General features: G+C 41.2%; 1 protein-coding gene across 1 annotated transcript in view; it reads left to right on the top strand.

The window, feature by feature from the left end:
* The first annotated feature begins 10,680 nt into the window (after nucleotides 1-10,680).
* Nucleotides 10,681-25,913, top strand: part of PDK3 (pyruvate dehydrogenase kinase 3) — a 53,994-nt gene continuing 38,761 nt past the window's right edge. The window contains exon 1 of the mRNA XM_063182345.1: nucleotides 10,681-10,838. Coding sequence (XP_063038415.1) covers nucleotides 10,733-10,838 — 106 coding nt within the window. The 5' untranslated portion in view covers nucleotides 10,681-10,732. The remainder of the gene's footprint in view (nucleotides 10,839-25,913) is intronic.

Here is a 25,913-nt window from a genome sequence, read left to right as displayed (position 1 = left end):
AAGTTGTTTACAGTCATACATTTACAAAGGTTGTTTATTTTTGTTTGTTTTTAAAATTTATGTATACTTGTCTTACTGCTCTACTGGGCAATAAAGGTTTCCTAAGCAGTTCAGTGAAAACCTTGATACTACAGGGCTGGTGTTGGTGCTGCCTTGTATTGAGATGTAGTGTCTCCCAAAAGGATTTATCATAAGACACCTGTAATCTTCTCAAGAGAAGGCAATTCAGGTGGTAGCTGGTGGAAAAGACCATGCCATTTTTCAGTTAAAGTCATCCTGACTGTCCTTTGATAGTAACTGGTGTCACATTGCTTAATCAGCTTTACTGTCTGCTGATTTCAATGAACTCAATGTCTGTAATGGAGAATCAGAGAGCTTCTGCTGTACTTACAGTAGATGAAATCCTATAACACGGCTGAACAAGGTGCTGAAAGGAGTGGCTCTACAACCCCTCTGGGTCCTTTGCAGCTCTAGAGAGGATCTGTAACTTCTCTCCATTGCTTTGATAATGAGCAGGAAGTCGGAACACTTCTCTGTTTCTGCAGATCAGCTCCCTAAGGTGGCACAGCCTGAGGCTGGGTTTGTGCCCTCAGCTGGGCAAGGAACCTTACCTGGGAAAGGGATGGGGGAGGTTGGGCAGCAGCTGAAGTGCTTGTGGCAAGGTGTGAGCCTGATACAGACATCAGCTGTACTTTCCACTTGCTGGACCTGAGGTCAAAATTAGCTGGCATTGCAAAGTCCAGCCATTGCAGACAGCACACAGGACAGCTCAGGTCTGGCCTATCCAGAGCCATTAACTGCTGAGTGCCTTTTGATTCTTAAGCCTGAGCATTAGCAAGACAGCTGAGTGACTTTTGGCTGAGGTCAGGATGTAGAATCTTCCTCAGAGCTGTCTCAGCTTCTTAGCTTCCTTGAAATAGTTTCCCAAGAGATGTATTAATCTGTTTTCATGTATCATGAATGCTATTCTTAGGAGCTACCTTTGATTTGTTCCGTGTGGCAAGGCAGAATACAGAGCTGTATTGAGCTGAAAGTTTTAAGTGCACCATTCCCCCACACACTGCAAGCACACATCCTCACACAGACATGCCTCACATTTGTCTTGTCTCTATGTGAACCTACATCAAGTCATAAAGATTGAGTGGAATGTCTGTATTTCACTAAAAGAAAAAGAAGCCTCTGTGATATCATATATATGGCCAGTATATTGGGTTTGCATGGTGGGGATTTTGTAGAGGATTTGTGACCCCATGGGGGATCCACGTGGAGCAGCCTGTTCCTGAAGGACTGCACCCTGTGGAAGAGATACTGGAGCAGCTGGTGAGGAACTGGAGCCCATGGGAAAGACTCACATTGGAGAAATTCATGGAGGATTGTTTCCTGTGGGAGTGACCCCAAAGTGGAGAAGGTGAAGAGTGTGAGGAGGAAGGAGTGACAGAGACAAGGTGTGATGAACTGACCACAGCCCCCATTCCCTGACCCTGTGCACCTTGGGGAGGAGGGCAGAGAATTTGGGAGTAAAGATGATAGCAACAAGAGGAGAGTGTATGGGGTGAAGGTGTTTCTGCAGAGAAGTGCAGCCCAAATTTGACAATTTATCTGATCTGGAAATGTGAGGCTCAACAGCTGTGCTCCACCATGGGTAACAGCTGTAGCTGTCCCTTTGAGGAGAGTCCCTTTGGGGTACAGGGTACAGATATCTGGCTTTGACTATGATGCAGGTTCAGCCACGAGTGCACCTCAAGGGAAATCTCTGCACTTTTTTCCTTTCTTCTCACTTAGAAAAGTTACCTTGTATTTAATTCCCATTCAGTATGCATGTGTGAGATCAAACTACCAGAAGTCAGTACTCATCAAGTGGCTAAGAGCTTCAAGTGGCAAACATCTGCTGAACACTACTGGAAATGACTTCTAAAGGCAAGCATTCAGCAACTTTCAAAATAAGAATGATCTGTGCTCTTCATTCTGCTTTTCAGTGTGTCCATCACATGCCACTCCAAGCTGCAGCTGAGAAGAAAGGCACTGAACTACACAAATGTGGTAATGTTGTTGCTCATTCAAGTGTGACACTCTCTTGTTTAGCAATCAGTTGTTTAATGAAGTGAAAAGATGACTTTGGATCATCAGTAGTTCCATTCTTATCCACATCCACGTCCATATCCTTATCTAATCTTTCAAAGCTAATCCATCCTACAACAAACTTGTAGGCCTGAGTAATGTTGCAACATGGAGAAAGTAAAACTTCCAGGTTGTCAGGATTCTGCATGGAATCCATTTTTCACCTAAGAAGAGCATTTTATTACTCCTGTTATCTCAAAGCACTCATCTGCAAGCAAACACCAGAGCAAAAGTTTTCTTCCCACCCACGAAGCTGTTGTGCTATGCTTTTCCACAGATCATCAAAACAATCTGCATAATAGTTTGCATAATAAGATGCATGTTATGTTTTGTAAGTAGAACAGTTGAAAAAGCTATTTATCTTGTTAATTACAGGTTTTTTCCAGTTATTATCTTTGAGAAGGCTGTGTATAGAGACACAGGATATTTTGCCAAATGGTGCTCCTGGAGAAGTCTCCAGCTGTTGGCAGCAGGCCTTCAAGGCTGCTTGAAGAAGCCTGAATGGAGGCTACCACATTTACCAGGATCAGCTGCATGGATATGCCACGTGAACATGATGCATTTAATTCTCCTTTGGACTGTGTATTTAAAGACAAATTAAAATAGACTCTTGTTTGGCATCAGTACTGAGCTCCACTATATGCATGGATTTGTGCAACTCCAATTGCAGACTGATGAGACTCCACCTTGTTAAGAGGAACTGGAAATTAGGGTCATGATGCAAGAACTCCTGTACATTGCCTACCAGAACAGCTTCTCTCTAACCCCAAACTAAAGTGCTTTTATAACCCTGACAAGTTTTCTGTTTAGCTTAGGGCTCATTTGCTATGTCAGTGCACATAGACATAACACTGTGTTTGCCCTCATCTAGACCAGCCTACAAGCTACAGTGTGCACACCATTACAGAAAATCAAGCAAAATATGTATTGCTGTTTACAGGGAAGAGAAACCCCAGAATCCAGCAAAAAAAGCAGTGTCAGCAAGAGGTTTGAAGTCCAGTATGTCACAAAAATATGATGTTTAACTTGAGCCATGTAAACAAGTTCAGTTTCCTTACTGTGCATTTTGAAATCAGTACCAAATAAAAGGAGTATATGAAAATAGGAATAATAAAGGTTATTGTTTGGACAAGTGCAGGAAAATGTTTTTAACAGAAAAATTGGAGAAACTACAATAATTTGTTTAAACTTTATGTGGTCTTAAATAAAGACTAAAATACCCACCAATTCCTGTGCAAATCTATAGAGTGAAAAAGCCCAATGAACAGTAAGAACTGCAGGTTAATAAAACATATCAGGTCAGAGAAATGTGGTACACAAACTCACTGCAATTGCCTGTGTGTTATATAAAAGTATTCTAGTGCATGTAATGCTTATTGATTTCAGAAAAGCACTTGATATGACACTGAATTTAAAACTAGCATTTGATGCATGGGATACAAGGAAATATAATGGGTGAAAAGTAGATTGATCAATGCAGAACAACAAAGTGATGCATCACTGTTCTCTAAGGGCAGAGCTTCTATTGGAACAGGGGCTCTTCTCAACCCATTTTCTACTGCCAAAATCTGGAAGAGGAGGCAATCAGAAAATGCACTTGTGCTTCCCTATTATTGTTTGGTTGGCTGGTTTTTGAGAGGAAAATGGCTGATGATTCATTACAAAATGTGTATTTGGACTCAGATTTTTCTTTATTAACTTGTCTCTTGGCACATAGGTTCCTCTGGAAAGTGCAGCTCAGGGGCAGGAATTACACTCTGAAAGATTTTTAACATTCAGAAAGCTCCACAATGACAAGTATGATAGCTCTTCTTCCCAATTGTCACAGGAGCTGAACTTTTATGCTGTTTTATTTAAGGGATCCAATGAAATAGGTGGATCCTCAAAAGAGAATGTTTTGATGTTTCTATAAAAACTGTGGTATTTCCTGGAAGCTTTAGTTCTCACCTCATGGGTTGCAGTGAAACCAAAAAACAGCTTCAGATCTCTATGGCAGAGCTGTGAAAGTCCTGGGAAACCTGCTCATCCAATCTTTCAGCCTGCTAGATAGGGTGCCAAGTACCAGCAGAGATGGGAACAACTTCTTATGACATTATATGTTTTTCAAACAAAAAGAGCAGTTTCTTGTTGAAGATTTGAGTGCATAGAAAACAAATCTTTGCAAAATGAACAAAAAGTGCATCTCTATCTCCATGTGAAAGTCTTCAGAGCCAAGATGACTGAACCCTGCTCCCTTACCTGGCAGATTTTCTTCCATTTATCCAAGGATATGAGAACTTCTCCTGCTGCATGGTGAACTTCATGTAGCAAGGTCAACCCCTTTTCAGCTTTTCCCCTTGCAAATTTCAATTTTGCAACCAAAAAGGTGATGAGATTATATTCTCCAAAGATAAAGGTATGTCAGGGTGTGATTATGGTTATTCAATCTAAAAAAAGTTTTGAGTTTTCCCCTGCAAGACTCCCTAGCAGGGGAAGTAAAGGGAAAAAAAAAAAAAAAAAAAAAAAAAAGGGAGAAAAATGCCATACTAGTTCTGTCCTTCTCCTCAAAGTATATTGTCAATCCCATTTTAAAGGACCTAGTACAAACCCCAGAGTTGTGTTTCTTATGTACCAGTGACTCTTCCTCAGCTGGTGTTCTTTTGAGCTCTTTCTAGAAAAAAAAGATTAAATGTAAATCCTTGGTACAAGTGTACTGACTGCAGTTTTGCACATTTCAAATGCAAGTTAGGACCTTGCTGGGGGTTTTTATGTATTTTTGAATAGTAAAGGAAGGACCAAGACAGTCTTATACGGAAGGGGTGGTTCTGTGCCACTCAGCCATAGCTCTGCCTCACTGGTTCCAAGGGTTCCCTTATGGCAGAGGCAGGACAAAATATGGCAGTAAGGACACTACTCAATTCTTTTGCTCTGCATTTACTCTCAATTAGCTCAGTGGCAAGAATTTTCTTTTCTGCATGCCTTAACAATTTCAAAAGAAAATAATCTATTCATTTTTCTTTAGACATGAAAAGGTTTTTTTGTCTATTGGAGAGTCTGTCCATTAAAGCTGGACACACAGGTGGTATCATCTGATAAAGAGCCAACATCAGCTCCATGGGGGCACCAGCTTTAATTTAAAGCAAATTACAGAGAACAACTCTGCAATTGAAGAAATTGTGGAGTGCATACTCTAAAAAGACCTAAGACTTCTAAACCAGATAAACCATTTGACAAGCCATGGTATTTTTGGTTGCAAAGAGAATCAAGATTTTCTTCAAATTGCCAGCTCTTAGATTTGCTGAGTACAGTCTTCGATAGTTTCAGATGGTTCCTTTAGAAAAACTGCTGAACTCTGCTGGTCAACTAACTAGGATGAGAAACTAAATGCAGTGACTACCAGCTTTTGCTGGCAAAAAACTTGGTAAAAAAACCTTTATTTTCTTGGGTAATAGACAAGAATGGCTGAAAATGTAGACTGTGCTAGCAACAAGAGACAATACTACATGCACATTCCCAAATGCAAGAACTCTCAGTCTTCTGAACATTGTGGGTAACAGTCCTTCCAAAGTTACCCATTGGAGTGCACAAATATTAGGAAGTGATAAATTATTAAAAATAAAACCAGATCCTTTTTGAAGTTCGGGAAAGCTGCTTCAGTAAAGAACCTTATCCCTTTCTCACTCCATGTGTTCCCACTACTTGAATCTACCCTTAAGAGCATATAATGCCAGGTAGGAAAATACAGTGGGGTTATTGACAAATATTACTACTGTGAAGAGCAGGAATTTGTATGAAATATCCTCTACTTTTTCCTGTTCTGTGCTGATTTTTCTGTCATCCTGTAAGAGATACTTTGGGAGTATAATTTTCTGTGTAAATTTCTTCCAAATAACTGTTATTGGTTATATTATTGTTCATATTTCAATTGTATTATCCCCATTCTCAATCAGTGCTTCTGAACTTTAAGAAATAGGGGTTATATTAACTTCAATATAGGTTTATTTTTTTGGTAAAAAAAAAAAAAGAAAAAATACAATGAATTCCATGAAGTCAATGTGTCTAGAAAACACTAATAACCATGTTTTCTTGATTTACAGTTTAGCATTACTTTTCCCCTCCTCTGACATCCATACAAAGAAGTTCATTATGCTGAATCCCGCTGCAGCTAGTTTATAGACCTACTGTGTATTCTGCAGTGAAATAAAACAAGCTTTGTTAAGAAGATTAAGGCTCTGGTGTTTTAAAGGTCTGAAATTTTCACTGTCGATAAATGTTACTTGGGTGAAATACTACATGCAAAAGCTTTGATCCCTGAAAACAAGTGCATGTAATATAAAACTCCAGAAAGAACAAGATCTGAAAATGGAACAAAAATGCATCTTTTAAAATCTCCATACCAAGTTTGACTATAAATTTCTGTAGGAGTCAATTTCTAATTTTAACTTTTTAGCACTCTCTCTCTTAGCACTTTAAGGGCTAAGAAAACTCAAATGTAGGGAGAAATTTTTTTTCCTGGTAACTTAATTTTCTGGTTACTAGTCATAGAAGGGTCTCTTATTTATCTCCCTGGCTCCACTGAATTAACAAATAAAGACAAGTCCCATACAAGGAAGAGCAAAGGCTCTCCCATGTACACTCTGTCAGTAGGGTACCCAGTCCCTCCCTCCCATCATAGCTAAAACACAAACACAGGAGAGGCCAATTTTTAAGTATTTCTACTAAATCCAGTGGTCAACAGTCAGTGCTTGAAATTTCTGAGGGTAGGAAACACCAAAAAGCTTTGCTTTTGCAAATATTCTCTACATCAGTTCCTCTGTTTTAGGGATTCGCTCTGCAGCAAAACCTCTGCTGCTTTTCCCTCTCAGAATTTCTGTGGTTTGTGAGTTAGAATCATTGATTTTATACCAACTCCAATGCAGAAAACCAACAAAAATTATTAAGGCAAGATTGTTAACTCAGATTTAATTATCCGTCTCCTTTGTCACAGTGATGGCCCAACAAAACCAGATTCCATGCTGTGTCTGGGGCTCCCTGGGAGCAAGGCAGGGGCAGTGGGGAGGGGTGGTGCTCCCTAAGCCAGGACACCACAGGCACTTGTCCTCAGAGCAGGGTTCTGGCCAGTGTCCATACCCAGACCCTCATGCCCTCACAGGTGCTGAGGCTTCCAGTTGTCTGTATGCTCATAGATTCTAACTGAACAAGGGACTAAGTTGTTCTGGCTACTAAATGGCCATGTAAGCGTGAGTTATCTTTGACCCCTTGGTTAATTCTAGTTATTCCAGAGTTGAATCTAACTGGAAAATATGAAAACAATACCTTCAGTAAAAGAGAGATGATAAAAACACCAGAGAAGTTCAGCAGTGTTAGGTGTTATCAACGTTAAAATCAAATTTTCTTAAGGGGTAAATATTTTTTTTCCTGCATGCTTGTAGAAGCTTTTTAACATTTAAACAAAGATACAGGGGGGCTCTCAGAGAATGAGTTCAGGAATCTTTTCTGCACCAAATATGTTCTGAAATACATAAAGAAGGCAAGTATGAGGTATGAGAAATTCAGCTGGTCCAAAAAGCAAAACTCAGTTTATCATTGAATCCTATCAATCCCGGTGACATTTTGTATTTGCATGGTTTATGTCACTAACATCTCTTTATTTAGGTAGATAATTTAAGAACTAGGTTTATGTGTATGCTAGCTGCTGTCTTGCATTGGTAAAACCACAGCCCTTCCCATGTGCATTTTATGTTCTCTCAAGCAAGTCTTGCAGTCTTCTTAAGCACAAGGCCATGAAGAGCTGCTGGGTGGCTCTGGGGTTTGAATGTCTCTGCAGTGTGTGTTTGAACAGTTTTTGGAGAATTCCATCTGTTGGTTATGTCATCAATTTCTCCAGAGCTGTTGGGAATCTGTTTGATGAGAAGAGCACACCTCTGTTTTGCAGTGACTTTGTGCATGTCTTCATTGCGGTTTTCGTCTGTATCACCATAGACAAAAACAATTCCAATTTTTCACATGGGTTGGCTAACATAGGATTAAGAAATTTCCAAAAAATGATGCTGTGATGCTTTATACTGCAAAAATGATTTTGTGTTTAAAAATACATTAGTTAACCATTGTCTTGTTACTTTTTGAAGCTGAAATCACATTAGAATTACTTTAAAATGTGAAAGTAATAAAATCAACTGGCTTCAATGTTGATAATGAATCATACTTTGAAGTTGCTAATTTCATCTTAATTTGGGAAATGTTCTGTCTTTAACAAAAAAAGATATTGTTTTCTGCCGGATAATTCCACAACTGATTTCAGAGTTATGCTCTAAATGAATCACAATCAAATCCTGATGAGTATATAACAAAAGTTTTAAAACACTTTTTTCCACCTGCCAAAAAAGCTTCAGAATTACAGTAGATGATTCATTTTGTCAGTCTTGATTACATGACATGCCTCTTCAAGCCAGTCATTCCTATAAGCTGCAATTGAAGTGATTTTAAAATGCTTTCCAGTTATTTTGTACATTAGGTCAGGATTTCTCAGTCTCAAATTCTGTAAGGACAATCATGACAGAAAGGATGGAGAGAGATTTCTAGTAATTGAAGAGTACTGGTTTCTTTTGCAAATCAGTTATAAAATTAGAGTAATACTATCTTGTACCTGCTGAAGCTTACATTGAATTCACTGGAGAAAAAGAAGGAATTGGTCATCAGTTATTTGTCTTAAATGTATCTAAACCACATCACAGCAAAAACCAGTCAGTGACTGCATTCAGTGATACATTTTGATTCTCCAATACCTCGCTTCATTTTTGATTCTAGTCATCAAAATTAATTCTAATTGTATTCAGATGCTTTCTCAGATAAAAATGGGACTTTTTCAGAAAATTTCAACTATTGTCACACACAGTGAATTTTGTTCTGCCAGCCTCACACCTGCTGTAGAACTCACTGGATACCTGAGGGCTGTATTTTGGCTGGAAGGCAGCTGGGCAGGCACCTCTGATGGACCAGCAGGGACATATTAACTGGTCCATATGAAACCTGAACAGAGGTTTTAGCCAGGTGGGGCTCAGGCTCTTCTCGCAGGCAACAGGACAGGAGGACATAGTCCTAAACTGCCAGGGGAGGGTGAGGTTGGACATCAGGAGGAATTTCTTCACAGAAGGGGTAATTAGACAATGGAGTGGACTGCCAAGGTGTTGTTGCAAAATGTGGAATAGATAAAATCTGCTCAAGAAAGGATGTTCTTTGATGTTTGACTTGTATATGTTCAAGCTTAATCAAGAAGCAGAAGATTTAATCTGTGAAACAGCAGCTAGCAAGCAAGCTCCAAGTGATGCCCAGCTGTCAGAAAAACAACTTTAGAAAAACAATTGGTGGAATTGCCTTGTTAAGGTTTAGGGCTTGACACGCTGTGATGATCTGAGATGTAGAGGGAGGTTAACAAAGCTTGGGGAGAAGGATGTCCATTGATAGTGGACACAAAGAATGCAGAACTTACGGGCCACAAGGACATCTGGCAGAACTCCCAACACGAAGAAGAAACTAATAAAGCTAACTCAGCAATTGTGCTGACTCAGCTCCAGCTGGGTAAGAGGAAATTCTGGCAGGGGGAGATTGGGACCACTGACTCACTGTCCACTGACCCAGCAAGGCCACTGTACCAGAGGAGAGGTCTAATTAGAATCATTAACCAATAGAAGAACACTGATTAATAAGAGAGCTATGTAACTTGTAGCCAATGACCACTAATTCTTTTGTTCACTAAAGTGTATAATTAGTAAAAATTTTGATAGTTTATGTGCTTGATTCATAGAATACCACAGAGCACACAAGCTTGCCCAATCCTGAAACAAAATAATATCTCTCTCTTTCTAATATTATTATTGGCTTTTCACACAGCAGGTCATGAATCCGAGTTTTGTGGACAACACGGTGATGGAGTCACCGTCCTTGGAGGCGTTTAAGACTGGATGTGCCGCTCAGTGCCATGGTAGGGCTGACATGGGGGTGGGCAGGCAAAGGCTGGACTCGATGGTCCCAGGGGACTTCTCCAACCTGATTGGGCAGTGGCTGTGACTCCAAGGGCCATTTGGACTGAGGGCAGTGACTGTGACTTCGAGGGCCGTTTCGGTGAGGGCAGTGACTGTCACTCCAAGGACTATTCGGACTGAGGGCACTGTGACTTCGAGGGCCATTTGGACTGAGGACACTGACTGTCACTCCGAGGGCCATTTGGACTGAGGGCATTGTCACTCCAAGGGCCATTTGGACTGAGGACACTGACTGTCACACCGAGGGCCATTTGGACTGAGGACACTGACTGTCACTCCGAGGGCCATTTGGACTGAGGACACTGACTGTCACACCGAGGGCCATTTGGACTGAGGACACTGACTGTGACACCGAGGCCGGCCTGACCCACCCGCCCCTCCCCACACGAGTCCCGCTCCGCTCCCGCTCCCCTCACGCGCCCGCCCCGCCCCGTCCCCCGCGCGCCGACGTGCGCGTGCGCGGAGCGGGCTCGGCGCTCGCCCCTCCCGCCGGGCCGGGCCGGGCCGCGGAGCGCGACGGGCAGCGCGGAGCGGCCGCGCCCGGGCAGGAGCCGCCGCCGGCGGGAGCGCAGCGGAGCTGGGCGGGCCGCGCCATGCGGCTGTGCGGGGCGCTGCTCAAGAACCCCATCCCCAAGCAGATCGAGTACTACTCGCGCTTCTCCCCCTCGCCCCTCTCCATCAAGCAGTTCCTCGACTTCGGTGAGTGCCGGGGCCGCGGGGCGGGGGTGCGGGGGTCGCTCCCGGGCGGCGTTGGCCGGCGCGCAGGGCCCGCTCCTCGGCCGCGGCTCCTCGGCCCGCATCGGGAGCGCGGCCGGGGCCCGGCCCCGCAGGCCCCGCGCTGCCAGCCCCGGGCCGGGCGCGGTGGCGGCTGCCGGTGGCCGGCAAACAGCCGCTGCTCGCCTCGCCCGGGGCCGGCAGAGCCGGGCTTGCCCCTCCGCCTGCGGTATCCCTGACACCGCTGCCATTGGGATGGGATCAAAATAAGGGCTCCTGGCCTGACGTTTTGTGAGCTTAGTGAGTGAAGGGGAGAGTAAGTTAATGGTCTTAGCGTGAAAATTGGAATCTGCCGTGCTGAGATCGGCTTAATTAAAGCTCGGGCACGAGCTCTGCACTTGTATGGGAGACCTGTTTGTGTAACATTCAGGAGCACTTCAGGAGATGTTGCTGTTCATAAATAGCATTTTTCTTTTCAGAAGCCCTGGAATGAAATCCAGGAGTGGTTTGTGTTGTTAAAAAACATTCTTCCATCTAGATAACGATAAACCCGTATCTGTGTCGGAGGTTATTTGACTCTTGCTCTCCGACATGAAAGTTGTTGAGATTTTATTATCCTATAAATATTGCTGGCAGAGTCAATGTAAAGGCCGTGTGTAACATCGTGAAGCTTAACAGAGTGTTTCTTCATTCCACTCTTACAGTAAGGGTACAAAAGGACAAAAATAAGCTGGTGTTAGCCAGAAAGTGATTAAAAGTGAGTACAATTGCACAATTATGGTAATGGTATTAGTGAAAGAATGCTGTAAGTACAGGAAGCCAGTAATATATCGTCTCAGTGAAACAGGATTTTGTACCACTAAAAAAAAACCCAACAAAACCCCTTGTCTCCACTTAAAGGAGAACCTGACTAGAAGCTGTGCTTTCTCACCTGCGTTTGTTCCCTCTTCCCCACCCCTTCCTGTGCTGCTGGGCTTCTTCTCTAGCATTGCTGCTTCTTATGCTGTGTTTTTCTGTACTGGCAAGAACAATCGGCTAAAGCTCAGAACATCTTTATTTCAGTCCTGGCACTGAACACATTGTGTCACCTTAGCCTGTTTGAAAGTTGGGTTTGTGAATTTTTGCTGGAGAAGTATTGGTGGTTGTGAGCCTTTTCAGTTGTGACTAAAGAGGTGTAAAGATTTCAGGATTTGCTTTTATGCCTTGAATGTTCGGACTAAACTTTGCTTTTTGGTAAGGATTTCTACAGTTCTGTGTTGCCCTTTGTTATTGTTTTTGGACATCTCTTCTGTGGCAGCCTTTTCATAATGTTGCATTTGTTTTGACATTGTAGTTCCTGTATTACTTTATGGTCTCGTGATTCTTTAGAAGTATTTTCATTTTACAATTTTAAGCCTGGCTTCTGTTACTGGAAGTGAGCAGAATGAGAACAGGACGTTACAGCCTGGCCAGCCTTGGTCTTTAGACGTGCTCCAGTTGTCACTGGATGTGGCATTGGCATCTTCTGTGTGTGTGGCTATGTATTTAAGGGTCTTCATGTCTTAAGACTGATGGGAAACTATCTAGTCACTGACATTTAAAACCTCTGAAGAAAAAAAAAGTCCATAGTTTAGTCTTGAAAGGTCACCAGGAGTTTCTAAAATTAGTAGGCTTATGTTGTATCAACCTTGCTAAACCTATCACCTTGATCTTAATAAGTTTTATGGGCCACTTAACATCTCCACTTACTCCTTAGTGCCTGTATTTATTTGGGAAAACTCAACTAGGAAAATTACAGCAGTTTAAGCAAATAAATGGAACCCAGTGTAGTTACTTAACTTACGTGATCATAAGTGTTTGCAGCTTTGGGTAATTTCAAGTTCAGCTGGGGTCTTCATAGGCCTAGGGGAAAAACTGACATCAAAATGTAAGTGATAGTGCAGGAGTTTTCCCACTTGAGGTGTGGAAGGCCTGGACAACATGTACCATGTCAGGGAACCGTGTTATTTATATCTGAGTTAGCCAAAAAAGAATTTACTGGTGTTGCAGGACATGAGTATTCAAGAGAGAAAATATGCCAAGCAGAGTACTCAAGGTGCAGTTCAGTTGTGTTTGGTCATTTGTAAAGATGTTTGGTGGGAAGGAGACACTGTTTTGTGGTCAGCTTATGGAGGCTGTTTAGTGTTTCACTTCATAAGAAATGGTATTTTTAATTGAGCTACATGAATGTAGTGCTAGTTCTACAAAAATGTGGCTGAATTTTCAACAAATATTGAAGAAGAGTAAGGCCAAAGGAAATGTGTGAATAACCCTCTCCTGGCTTCTGATTTTGTTGTCTGATGCACATTTCTCATATGGAATTTACACTTACTGTGATTTGGATTTTTGTGAAGAAAGTTTTTTGACTTAATTTTCTGACAATAGTGAAACTACAATGTGCTCTTTATGTCTTTTTTATATCAGTTGTATTGGTTTAGACTAAGTTGACTTAGAAATTTGTAAAATTCTGGTGAGCTGGGGAAGAGAAACTTTGTATTTCTTGTGAGCTGCCGAGTCTGTTCAAAGATAATTGGTGTCAGTGTATATTGAGGTACAGCTTGGGCTTTTCTGAGTTACTGGCTGGCAGTGGGGGTTGTATGGAACCCAGCTGTGTGCATAGTGAGGCTGTACAGTCTCTGTTTCTTTCCAGTGATATAAACGAATGACATTTATTTTAATACTTTCTCTGCTTTATTCAGCTATTTAAACCACTGTAAGAGACAGTTTGTTTAAAGTAGCTTGCCAGTACTGAAAGCCTGTGAAGCAAAGCAGAAGGCAGCAGTTGAAGCAGCGACACTTGCTTGGTTTTTGTAGCTGAGTCCTGCTGGTGTCCATGCTCTGGTGAGCCTGCAGCTGTCTCTGAGTGTGTCAGAGGTTACTGTGCCGTGGGCTTGGGACCTCTGTGGCACAAAGTCTGAGTGTTCACTCTGTGCAGCATTTTCCTTTCTTTCTCTGTGTACACTTTCTGTTTGCACACTCCTGAATTCTGCTCAGGCAGTTTGTTTTATCACAAAGTGCATTTCCCAAGGTTCTTGTACAATTTCATTCCTTTTCAAAAGAATGACCTTCTGTAAATGTGTTTCAATATAAACAAATTTTGACCTTGTTTAATACTAGCATGTCACTCCAGGTTTATCCAGGCCTCCATAATTATTCTGCTCTGGAAAAAAGTACAAAATCTACCAATTGAATTCAGCTATACTTCCAGACTTCTGTAGTTCCTCTGGAAGTTGTTTTTTTGGTAGATTTCCAAGTGCAGGCATACCTTAATGACCCAGACTAAATTAATTACTAAAATATCTTTTCTGAAATGAACTTGTAAATGGAGATTTCATCTAACATTCAGGTCCAGGATCTTTGTACATTTTGAGGGCTAGACTGTTTGAGGAACAAAAATGCCCATTCTGGAGATTCATATTGATGGAGCATCTCAATTTAGCCTTGCTTCAGCATGTAAGGTGGGCCTTAAACAGTGACAGGTTAATCCAGAATACCCAATGCTCAATCAGCAGCCACACACATGGGTGACCAATTGGTCAATCCCTTGCCTGGGGAACTAATAACCTGTCTGAGGAAAGCAGAGTTGCTTTTCTAGGAGTGTCTTAGCATTTGGAAAACCACCCAGAGACTGAGCTGCAGCCTGTCCTTGGCATGGGCCGGCCTGGGAGAGCTGCAGGGTGCTGAACCCTGCCCCAGCTGGCAGCCAGCACTCAGCTGCTCCTCCTCATGGGTGCTGGGCTGGCACTGGAGTCGCTGACAAGTGTTCTGTCAAGGGAACGGTTGTGCTGCAGAGGTTACACGTAATTAGGCACAAACGAAGAGATGAGTGAGGTATAAGCGGTGTAATCCTTGGATCATGCATGAAGGAGGCATTTGGAGCTGTGTTAGGGCTGTGTTGGGAGTGTGTGCCAGGATGCTGAACTCGTGTAATCCTCTCATTGCTGCTGCTCAGCTGACCGAGTGTCTGAGGCCTGAGGTGTGTTTTGTCAGAAATATCAACCAGCTGCTTTGGGGGCTTGTTTACTACTGAGCTCTCTTGGCCAGCTGTACCTAGCTATATTCTGTCCTTTTTGTTTCATGTTGCAAACAAATGCACTGGGTGAATTGTGCACCTAAGGGGTTAAACTTGGTGTTTTGTTAGCTCTTTGAACATGCCATATATTAGTGCTCACACACCACTAATGAGTTTGGATAAAAAAGCTGTGCTTGTGCTGAAGACAGAGGATAGTGAATCACAGTGAGTTCTTGTGGTGGAATGTGACTTGGGAGATCCTGATTTTGCAGGTTATAATCAAAATATTTGTGGTGGCTGCTGCAGTTAGTGGCACTGAGAAGTATCACAAAGGCTGTAATTTAGTAATTTTACTGTACTGAGAACAGCTGAGCAGGCAGCAGATAATCACAATGAGTGCATGGAACTGTTGTGCCCTGGGGCTTATCTGGAGGAAAACATGATCAATAGATCCTTCTCATTTTTCAAACACAGTTTTTGGTGTGGAATTGTTTTGTTTATGTCATAATTATTAAACTTACAGTCTTGGGGAAACATGTAGGCCTCTTCCAAAATGACATAAAGAGCAAACCAGGTATCAGCATTGCTGTTGGTTGCTGCCATTTGTAGGAGCAATATTAAATGGGGGTTTTGCAAGAGTGTTTATGCCTCATGTTGCCTTCTTGGTAGAGGCTTGGATCTGAGCTGAAAGCCTGGAAAGGTAACTTTCAGGTACAATTTGAACAACAGTGTAGAGGTAGGAAAGTAGTGATCCAAACCTGCCTCATGTCTCCAAATATGATTGTTAATCTTCTTACAGAAATGGCTGTTGGAAGATTTTTCTACACAAAAATATATTGGAAGATTTCTATTGTTTTTTGGGGTTTTATTTAATAGAACATTAGTGGAGAGATTGTGCATCTATAGCACTTGAAAAGTTTAGGGCTAAAAGATATTAAATACCTGCTATGTATTGGTTGTGGCTGTGCTTTTTCTGCTGCTCTCTGTGCATTGTTCTTAAAGCCTTACACTTGATTTAAATGAATCTTCAAGACAAAAATGTCCTCTTAGCACAAATGTTAACCATTGCTATGCTGGCCACTGTGTGGGATCAGGAAGATGAATGCTAGCCAGTCATTACTGTCTTTATTTTCATCTGACTGGCTTCAGCTTCCATCCAGCAGTTCCATCCATTAGAGCTTTTCTTGGTAGATGGGGATCTTTTGATGCCTGGAATATTTGTACTGTGTGGTGTATGGACATTGTGATGGAGTTATCTTTCTTGATTTCATAAAGATAAATACATTAAATGAACTATTTGCAGTCTTACAAAAATACAGTGGAATTAACTTTTGTGGCTTTTCCAGAATTTTCAGTATTGTTCTTCAAATGTCTTTTAGAACTTAAAATAGAATCCCTTTAGGAGTTTTGGAAAACACTGGGATAAAACTGTTTTACTGCTGTTTAGTTTTTACCTTGAAAGGCTACCAGTGACAGCTGATGTGCAAGCTGGATTGTCTGCCTGCTTTTGTTCTTGAATTCTTTTGCAGTTACCACTTTTCCATGTGCAGTCCTTCATTCCCTAGATTTGGGCATGGATGAAGTTCACATTTCAGAACATTAGAAAGGGTTTCCTGTGAATGGGCTGTAGCACAGCAAGTAAGCTGGAAGCTTTTTGATGCAACTGTTATTTATAACCTGCTCCTATTTACAACTGCCAGTTGCTGGCAGGCAGTGGTGTTCCAATCCTATATATAATATTGAGGGGTTTTATAGGGCCTGCTATTGATTGTTGGAAGGTCTGGAAGAGTCATTGTGGTTAGGTAACTTTGTTCAGCAGCCACTATTGAACTGTGGTGTGATAGACATATCTGTGTGTGGGAGTGCTAATAATAGTGGAATACCAGATTGTGATGCATTTCATTTACAGAATTCTCTCTATCAGTCACTTTTACAGGCTGTTTATTCAGTAAAGGAGTACTTAATTTCTGTGAGTTATTGACACTTCATATATTCTGAATTCAGTATTTTAGTATGGTTACAGTACAAATTCAATAAATTGCTGTAGACGATCAAACTGGATCACCAAGGTAATTGTTTTTCCTTCCTCTTAGAGCCTAAGCATTGAAAATTCTCCTTTCGGTACCTGGTTTGGCTGGCCACTCTTGCCTGTAAGACTAGTAGTCTGCAAGTGAGCATCCTTCAGCTGATGGAATTGCTTGATGTTTGTTTCCCGTAGCAGCAGAAGATTTCTCAGTCTGGGTTCTGTTTGTTTGTGTTTGTCCACTGATCAGAGGAGCTGTGCAATCCTCTGCCTTGGGATGCTGAGAAGGGAATGATCTTTCCCTGCACATGGATGTGTCTGCATGCTTGAGCTTTTTTGTATTCCCTGAAGATGCTGTGGTGTGTGAGCACACAGCTGAATGCCTTGGGTGAAAGAGAGAGGACAAGAGCTCCCCATCTGCATGAAGCAATAAACAATGCCTGTGGGTTTGTTTATTTCTTTTTAGCAAGTACCAGAAGCAGTGGAGAATGCTGCTTGGCAGAAATTAAGAGCTTGGGAAGCTTCTTTCTAGAGGGGCAAAAAATGGGATTTGTAGCTCCTGAAGATCTAAGAATGTTTGGGACATGTTTTTCTTCTAGCAACTCATAGAAATTGTTGAAATGCCTTCTTTAGAGTAGATGTAAACTATTAAGGAGGCACTGAAAATCTGAAATTAAATTTTGGTTGAAATGAACATGAATTTGGTAGCATTCCTTCTCTGGAATGGAGGAACTGACAGCCAGTGTTTTAAAAATAGCATACCTTCTCCAAGCCAAGAAAACAGGCTGATGGGGTCTCTCCTAAGACAGAAGGAGGAGGATAAGATGATCTGTCAGTTTGAGAAAGGGCAATTCTGATGCAGACAAAAGATAGAAAGCAGCAGAGCAATGTTGATTAAAAAAACCCGTGAAAGCTGGAAGCAAGGACATCCTGTCTTGGGTTGCAGTACAAATAACAGCCAAGGTGAAAAGTCATGGGATGGAAAAGCAGATAAAGAGATGTTGAGATAATTTAGAGTAATTGGGGAGAATGCTGAAGTGAAACATTTACTTGATGAAAGTAAGTACATAACGATAAAGACTGTTGAATTAATCTTTGCTTTGGTCTTCAGAAAAAGAAGAATTGTATCCAGAAACATAAAGGAAATCACAGCTCTCCCCTGACCCAAATTTTAGATAAGCTGAAATATGTTTGTATCCTCCTGGCTCAGTGGGTTCCAGTGGATGTAAATCAGTTCTGTGTGTTGAGAGCAGCTGGACACTTTCTGCTGCACATGAGTGTGGCCTGGTGCAGCACAGCTCCTGCTTGTGGGCTCCCTGGAAATAATGAATGGGGATGGCCCCAGGGCTTTGCAAGTGGGAAAATACACTGCTTGTCTTTCTGAGAAAAGGAAGAGGAAATTGGAGTTAAATCAGGTTGTCTGAAGTAGCTGAAAAAGAGATGGAGCTAATAATGAGGTAATACATAGATAAGCACCAAGAGATAGTGAGGTAGTAAAGAGACAATAGATTGTGTTGACCTGGTCTAATTTCCATGTTAATTTGGTGTGTGCTAAGGCAGTAGCAATAGTGCTGTACCTGGCTTTTTATGAAGTTTGGCACAACCTTGTGTGATGTTCTTAATTAAAAACAAACAAAGCTCAATGTACAAAATAATGGAATAACTGCAAGGTGAGGTTGTTGTATCAGATGTTCAGTGTTATGGTGGGTGCTGGACACCAGGGTGTCCATCCAGCAGCTGAGCACCCACCAGGTGCTTGCTCCCCTCCTTCCATCCCCACTGGCATGGGGAGAGAAAAGGGGGGACAAAAATGAGAGAACTTATGGGTTGAGAACAAAACAGTTTAAATAAAGCAAAGAGGAAGAGGAACAAGTGATGCACAGGCAGTCACTCAGCACCCCCAGGAGAGCTGTGCCCAGCCAGTCTCTGTGTGATGGACATCCTGGGGGACACAGCCAAGCAGTTTGTTACTGCTGGGATGGCATCGTGTCACATAGAACATCCCTTTGTCCCCATCCAGCCCTGGGGTAGGGACTGAGTGCAGGAGAGACACAAACCCCTCAGAGGGGAGCAGGTCCTGCAGGTCCTGTTCAGCCGTGCACACACAGCCCCTGCTGGGCACGGAGAGCAGATCCGGCCCCAGCAGCTCCCACACTGCTCAAATGCTCTGCATTGTGCTGCCAGTCACTGATCTCCACTGCACTGTGAGGAGTGAAAGCTATGTCTCCAGTCCCCTTAACTCAAATCAGCATCATCCATCATTAAATTAGGCATAGATTTAGCAATTGTTTTATCTAATTCCACAGTTGGTATATTAGAAGTGCTTTACTTGCATTATACTTGTTGCCAAGTATAGCATTATATTATAAGCATTATATATATAAGCATTATATTATGCTTAATATAATGGCCTTTTTTTAAAAAAAAAACCCTTTTTCTCAAAACTGCTGAAATATTTTACAGGCTGCTACTTATCCTTTTAAAAATGTTTGGGTTTTTGTGTTTTTCTGGAGTCAGTTAAATGTAATTTTTCTTTTTGGCAATATTAGGTTGAAAGGATGAATTAGAGTGCTGAACTGTGACTCTTGAGGTATAGTTCTCCTTTTTCTGATGCTTTGTGTGTTACAACAGGCTATTTTATTGGCTCTTGTTTCCTTTTAAATCTTTCTATGTACATGTGACATTCTCCCATGTTTCTTTGTTCTGTTTAAATTTTCTGTTAGTTTGTAGTCAATGTAAAAAAAGTGACACAGTATTATAAATATTTTCACTGACCTAATTCATGAAAATAGTAAGCTTGTGCAAATAATTGGTGTTTTTCAGAATTGGGTTTAAACTGAATAGAGAGAAAGGCAAATTTTTTTTGCTAAAAATAATTTACATTTCAACTGCTACTTGTTTGATTTAGTCCTTGTTTTGCTTTTCTGAAGGATTTTTATAGATTGCAAAAATATTTTCAAACTGATAACTAGCAATGACATAGAAGAATCCTCTAACCTTTTTTATAATGTGGTTTCTTAATGATCAAAAGTGTTCTGAAACAAGATGTTTAACAGTCTAATACATTTCACCTCAGCGAGACTGAAGGGAAACTGGAGCATGTGGTATTGGCAGTATTTTTATGTAATTGGTTTTAACTGTGTGAGTCTTTGCTCATAAACATTAATTTTATTTATGCCAGGGATTTGGAATTGCTTTTTCTTTGGCAGGTTGTCAGGAACTAGAGGATAAAGCAGGGATTTGTATTTTTCTGGAATGGTTAGAGAGAATTATGGAAGTTTTTCATAAAGGTTAGGAAGGAAGTTGTCAAAGTTGTGAGAGCTTAGGGAGAGAGTTAAAGATTTGGAACATCTAATTATAATCTTCAATGTGATATACATTTTAACCTCTTATGGGAGGAAAAGGTGATTATAAGACCCAAGAAGCACAACCCAGTCTTTTGTGGTCAGTTTGTTGTAAGAGAAGCTCATCAGAGCATCAAAAGGGGAATAAGGTTTCTTTGGCTTGGTCCTTTAAGCCTCATTCTACATCTAAAAAAAAATTATAAATTTTTTAAAAATTTTGCATCTCACCAGAGCAAAACAGAAGATGTGTTTCATGCAGGGTGTCCTGTTTGAAAGCGCAGAGCCCTTGGCCGGGGAGGCCAGGGCTGTGTTCCCTCCTGGGGCTCTGGGACACCTGTGTGTCCCTGCTCAGGTCTCAGCAGTGCTGTGCAGAGGAGATGATCCAGCCTGCAGGGTGTTTTGTCCTGTTTGTCTGCTTGAGAAGCCCCTTGTGCCTCGCTAGGGAAGGAGTCTGGGTTGCACAGGTTGTTCTGACATCCACAACCTGGTCAGGGCCATGCTTTCTCCTGAGAACATTTTGGCTCCTTGCCTGTCATTAGTGGTGGGCAGTGCCTGTGAGGATGCTGAGGCAGAGCCTGGCTGCTGGAATGGTTCACCTGACTTGGAGCCTACTCCCAAAGTGCTCAAAGGAAACACAGCCTTGGGTCTGTGTGTCTAAAAATAGTACTGGTAACTGCTTGAGTGCCTCTGCATTAAACTTTATAGATGCTTTTGATTATTGTGTGGTCTCTTGGCAAATGCATTAAAATACTCAAAAAGTGATTTTGTTAGAACAGAGTGGTAAGCAGCTAAACATTAGTTTTAGATCAGGGAAGCCTATTTTAAAAACTCACACTTTTATTTTACTTTGTGTTGTTCTATTTGACAGTACCCAGTGTTGGTTTACAGCTTTGACAAGTGATTATCTGATGATCCATTCATCTTGAGAGGGACAGATGTGGCTTCACTTGGGTCTTTTCTGTGACAGGAAGGCTGTGGCTGTTGGAGTTAAAATGAATGATTTTAGAGTATTGTGCACTGTTAATTCCTCCTGTTGGTCTGTTTCAGATCAGCAGTAAGTTAAGCTGCTTTCCAGCACAGTCAGTTTCATACACAGCACCATTTACTTGAAACAGGCTTACTGGAGTTGACAAGTTATATATTGTCGTTATTATTATTTATTTTTAAATTAGTGTGTAGCTAATATGATAGTAAATGTAATGATTCACTCTGTGTTGAGCTGTCCTGCTGTGCTAAGGCCAGCTAGCTGGCATTTTTTCTTTACCTGTGTTTATATGAAAACATGAACTTTTTCTCAATGCCAGTGGTATTCCTTAACATGGGCATAGTAATAATACACATGAGACATAAACCAGCTCACTCTTAGGGGTTTGGAAATAAGTGGAGATAAGTATTTTTTTCTGTATACAAATTCAAGAATAGTTGTATTTAATTTTTAACTTCTTAAGTTGAAAAGTCTAGACCTTGATTATGAATGGGATTTGGTCATTCAGACAACAGGATATAGGCTAATGAATTCTCCTGAGTGAATGCTGTACTGAAATTTTCCTTTGGAGCAGAAAGTGAGCATTGCAGTGGCCATGCCAGTCAAAGAGTTCTTCAATATGGTATTTGAATTGCATTAATTGGAAATGGTTTATTAAGCTCAACTGTTTCAGTACTTCAGCCCTTGTTTTATCCATATGCTGTGTCACGTGAGTGCTGGAAAATTTACCTGGAAAGCTGAATAACACGTGAGACTCCTAGTTGGGATTGCATTAGCAGTGAAATGGCTCAGAGTGCAGATCCCTGGCCATCCAGTGGTAATAACTGAGTTCTCAGCTGGAAACATAAACCAGGTAGGTTGAGCAGACTCAAGCACTCCTGTTGGTGTCCTTTCCCCAAAGCAGACCCATGAGAGTTGGGCTGAGGAAGAGAAACAAGTATTTGGGAAAGATTATATGCAGACTTCAGTTCCTCTGGCTTTAGGCTGGTTTTCTGGCACTAGTTGTTTGACAGAACTTAACTGACTTCACAAAATTAATCTGTTTATTATAGTTTGGTTAGATATAAAAATATTTTTTGTTTCTAATTCTTCAAGTTTCATTTTTGAAACTTTGGAATTTCTCTGATTTCTGTACTGACATAGAACCAATCTCCTAATGTGCCAGGTGAAAGCATGCCCTTAAAACAGGACACTTGCATGAAATAATTGCAGGGCTTGGTGGAAGTAGCTTAGAGAGCAGTAATGGAACTTGGGCTAAAGCTTAATGCTGAGGTATCTAAAAAGAGTCTGAATAGCTGAGCTAGTGAAGTTTGGATCCTTAAATTTCAGACCCTCTGTCTGCAGGCTGCCTGAGTGGGAGTAGCTGTGCAGGCTGTGGTTGCTGTTCTGTAGCACAGCATGGTAGGTTTCAAAACACAGATCTCTTAGATGCAGTCTGTGGTAGGGAGTGAGGGTCAGCAGGAGTCAACATCTGCTGTTATATTCTCTGTGTTCCTTTTGCTTCATCATCTTCATTGGGTTTTACAAAGCCCTGTCTGGTAGCAAGCAAACAAACCCTGTATACTTTATGTATTTTTAGTTCTTGGTGAGATAATATCTAGAGACTATGCTGAAAATACAGTCATTTCCATTGGGGCATAGGAATGATTTTAAACTCAAACTTGTTTTGCTGAGTTTTGCTTTGTAGCCACATTTATTGGGACTGTGCAAGCATAGCTTGTTTATCTTTTAATAAATAGCCCATGTTCCTGAAATGGTGTGTAATCATTGAAATTCAACTATTCTTGTAAAATTCTGTTTTCCTAGCTTCAGCAGCAAGTTATTAGTTTTAGCTTTTGCTCAGTCTCCTCTGATGCACTGATCTTTCTGCATATTCTTTTGAAGATTTATTCATCCTTCTGCTTCACTTGATTTTGTTTGCCTATACAGGAGTTTTGAAATATTCTGGAAGCTCAAGAGAAGAGAGTAGATATGGCTGATCACTCCTGCTTTGCTGTCTTCTTCCTTTATTTTGCCCTATCTAAAAGCAACTGTAGTAGTTTCTGATCTTGTTTTTATAGATTCTGGATGGAGTCCCTTGTCTCTGGTATACAACAGGTGGGACTTTGCTTTTGACTTTTAAAGTAGCACAGTGTCTGTCTCTGCTGTTAGTACATAATAAATGGAGAGAACCAGACCTCTGCCTGCAGTGCAAAGACTGTTTCTTCTTTTTCTTCTTGTTTCTTCTTTTCCTGCCTCTTCTGACAGATGAGTTAATATTCAGAAACTACTGATGCTTTTATGATGTCACCTTGGCAGTCCAGTGGCAGCCTGGGGACGTGGCAATTGTATCAGGTTTTTGAACTAGGTGACTTTGACCATGACTGTGAAGGACTGTGGAGTCTGCTCTCCAATGGGTATTCATGAATGTGGGAATCTGGCAGCTGAGCTGGGAGCTTTGGAACCAGGGCTCATGGTCTCGTTCTGCATTTCTGCCCTCTTCTGCAGCAGAATGGAGATTTGTGTAGGGCCTTCTGTATGGAACTAATCCTTTTGTGGTGTGGATCTTGGACAGTGCAGTATTGCTCTGGCAGTTGTAGAATTTGCCAGAATTGGATCAGGGCCTGCTGCATGTGTGTGAAAAGCCTCTGCATTGTTCGTGGTTCTTGTTGCAGGAACCAGAACAAAAGTTTTGTCTAAGTGGAGCTTTGCAAGAGTTGTCTAATTTGTTTTCCATATCTCAGCGCTGTGGAGTAAAAGTGAGAAACAGAGGAGAGGAGTAAATGTTAGAGAAGAGCTGAATCCAGAGAGGAGAAAAGAGTAACAGAGAAAGCTGAGAGTACAGCTCAGTTTCCTGAGTTTCCTTTGAATGGAAGGTCCACCAGTGATAACATTGATGTGTAACCCCAAAACATTCTACTTTCAATCTTTTCCCTTCTGCTGGTATTACATTCAGAAACTCCAATATATTCAAATCTGCGTTTGTGACCTGTGCTACCTCAGAGGTTCTGGGTCACATTTTATCGCTATGGGTTTTTTTCTTAGGTGTTTTTCTCCCTCTCATACCTGTCTAATCGAATAAATGGCATGATTCGTTTTTGGTGGAAACATGTAACACTTTTTCATATCTGGAAAAATTGATTTAATATTAAATGTTGTCTTCTAGGTGAACTTCTTTTTAAATTTTAATGTGCAAGTTTACTTATATCCTTAACTTAAACTTCTGCTGTGGCGGTCACATCATTCTTCAGGTGTATCATATTTCACTGCATAAGCAAATCCACCAACATTCACTCTTTGAACAGTGACCATTCCAAATGCAGCAGTGTTTGTGCAGGTACCACTCCCACAGTGTTTTTACAAACCCTGTGTTTGTCATGTGTAAAGATGCCACACTGAAAAAATACAAAAGCAGAAAATTCTTCAGTGACCTTAGTTTGATGTCAAGTCCAGGAGATTGCTGCTTAGATCTTTGTTTGGCTGATGTATTTTCTTATTTTCACGATGTTGAAGGTTGTGTGTGTTGTCAGTCCATTACACTGACTTGTTTTTAAACAAAATAGTGTCAAAATTGGCATCACAGTTTCTCCTTGGTGCTAGTTTTGGGCTGAAGGTTTGAAAGTGGCAGAGAGGAGGCCATGAATGTGCTTTTCTCTGTGACTTTTACATAGGTAATTTACCAGACAGGTAAGATTGTTCAGAAGGTTGAAGGTGGTAGAACATTTATTAAACATTTCCTTTTTTAAACGTGTGGTGACACTTGACATTTCTTTCAGCTTTTGTGCTAGCTATGCATGCAATAGTAATAACTTGAGGATTAGTTCCTTCACAAATATCTTGCTTTTTATTGTCATTTTTCTGTCAAAGTAGCTATTAATGTATGACTTAATTTATGCAGTCTATGCTGTGTTTTTTCAAACTCTGACTTGCTGCAGAGTTTCCACTTTTTGCTTGTTTCCCTGTGCAAATTTGCACTGCTTTCTCTTTGCAAGTGGTTAACAAATGTGAGGTGATCACTTTGTTCCTCTTGGGCCATGAGGGAATGAGGGCTGCAAAGGATGTGAGGCCATGTTCAGTCTCATTTCAGAGACTGAATCAAGTAGCTTAGTGTGGTTTTGGGCAGGTGTCTACCTTCACTAGTAAAAGACTTGCCTAAATCAGACCAGGTTGCTCTCTTTTACAGTGCTTACCATCAGGAAGTTTCTGCTAATTAAGAATTGAATCTTCTGCAGTTTGAGTCCAATGCTTGTTTGGTTCTTGATGGACAAGGTTACTTCTCTCTGGTGAACTGAGAGACCTTGGAGAGCATTGCTGTGTTATGAATTTATTTCTTCTTAGGTAAATCCATCAGATTCACTCATCCCTGTGTCACAGACTGTTTTATTGTTGTTATCTTGATTTCTGTTGCATCCATCTGTGCTTTTAGAAGATGCTAAAAAAATAATGTAATTTACCAGTAGAGTGGGATGTTTTGTGTGTGCTTCTCCTTTATCCCATTGGATCAAATTCTGGGTTAAGCTGCAGGCACTGTAGGTATCATCTTGAAAGTTTTTAATCAGCTTGAAAGTGTAACTTTATTTAGAGTACAAATCTGAAGATAATCTAGCCTCTTGACCCTGAATGAACACCTAATCCCATAGAAAACATAATTACTTTACAGGGTTATTTTCTACCAGGAAGAATAGGATGGGATTGCTTT

Source organism: Melospiza melodia, chromosome 2 (genome assembly GCF_035770615.1).
Source record: "Melospiza melodia melodia isolate bMelMel2 chromosome 2, bMelMel2.pri, whole genome shotgun sequence".
In the NCBI taxonomy this organism is placed as follows: domain Eukaryota; kingdom Metazoa; phylum Chordata; class Aves; order Passeriformes; family Passerellidae; genus Melospiza; species Melospiza melodia.
The sequence above is the reverse complement of the archived record's forward strand: the minus strand, read 5'-3'. Positions and strand labels throughout refer to the sequence as shown.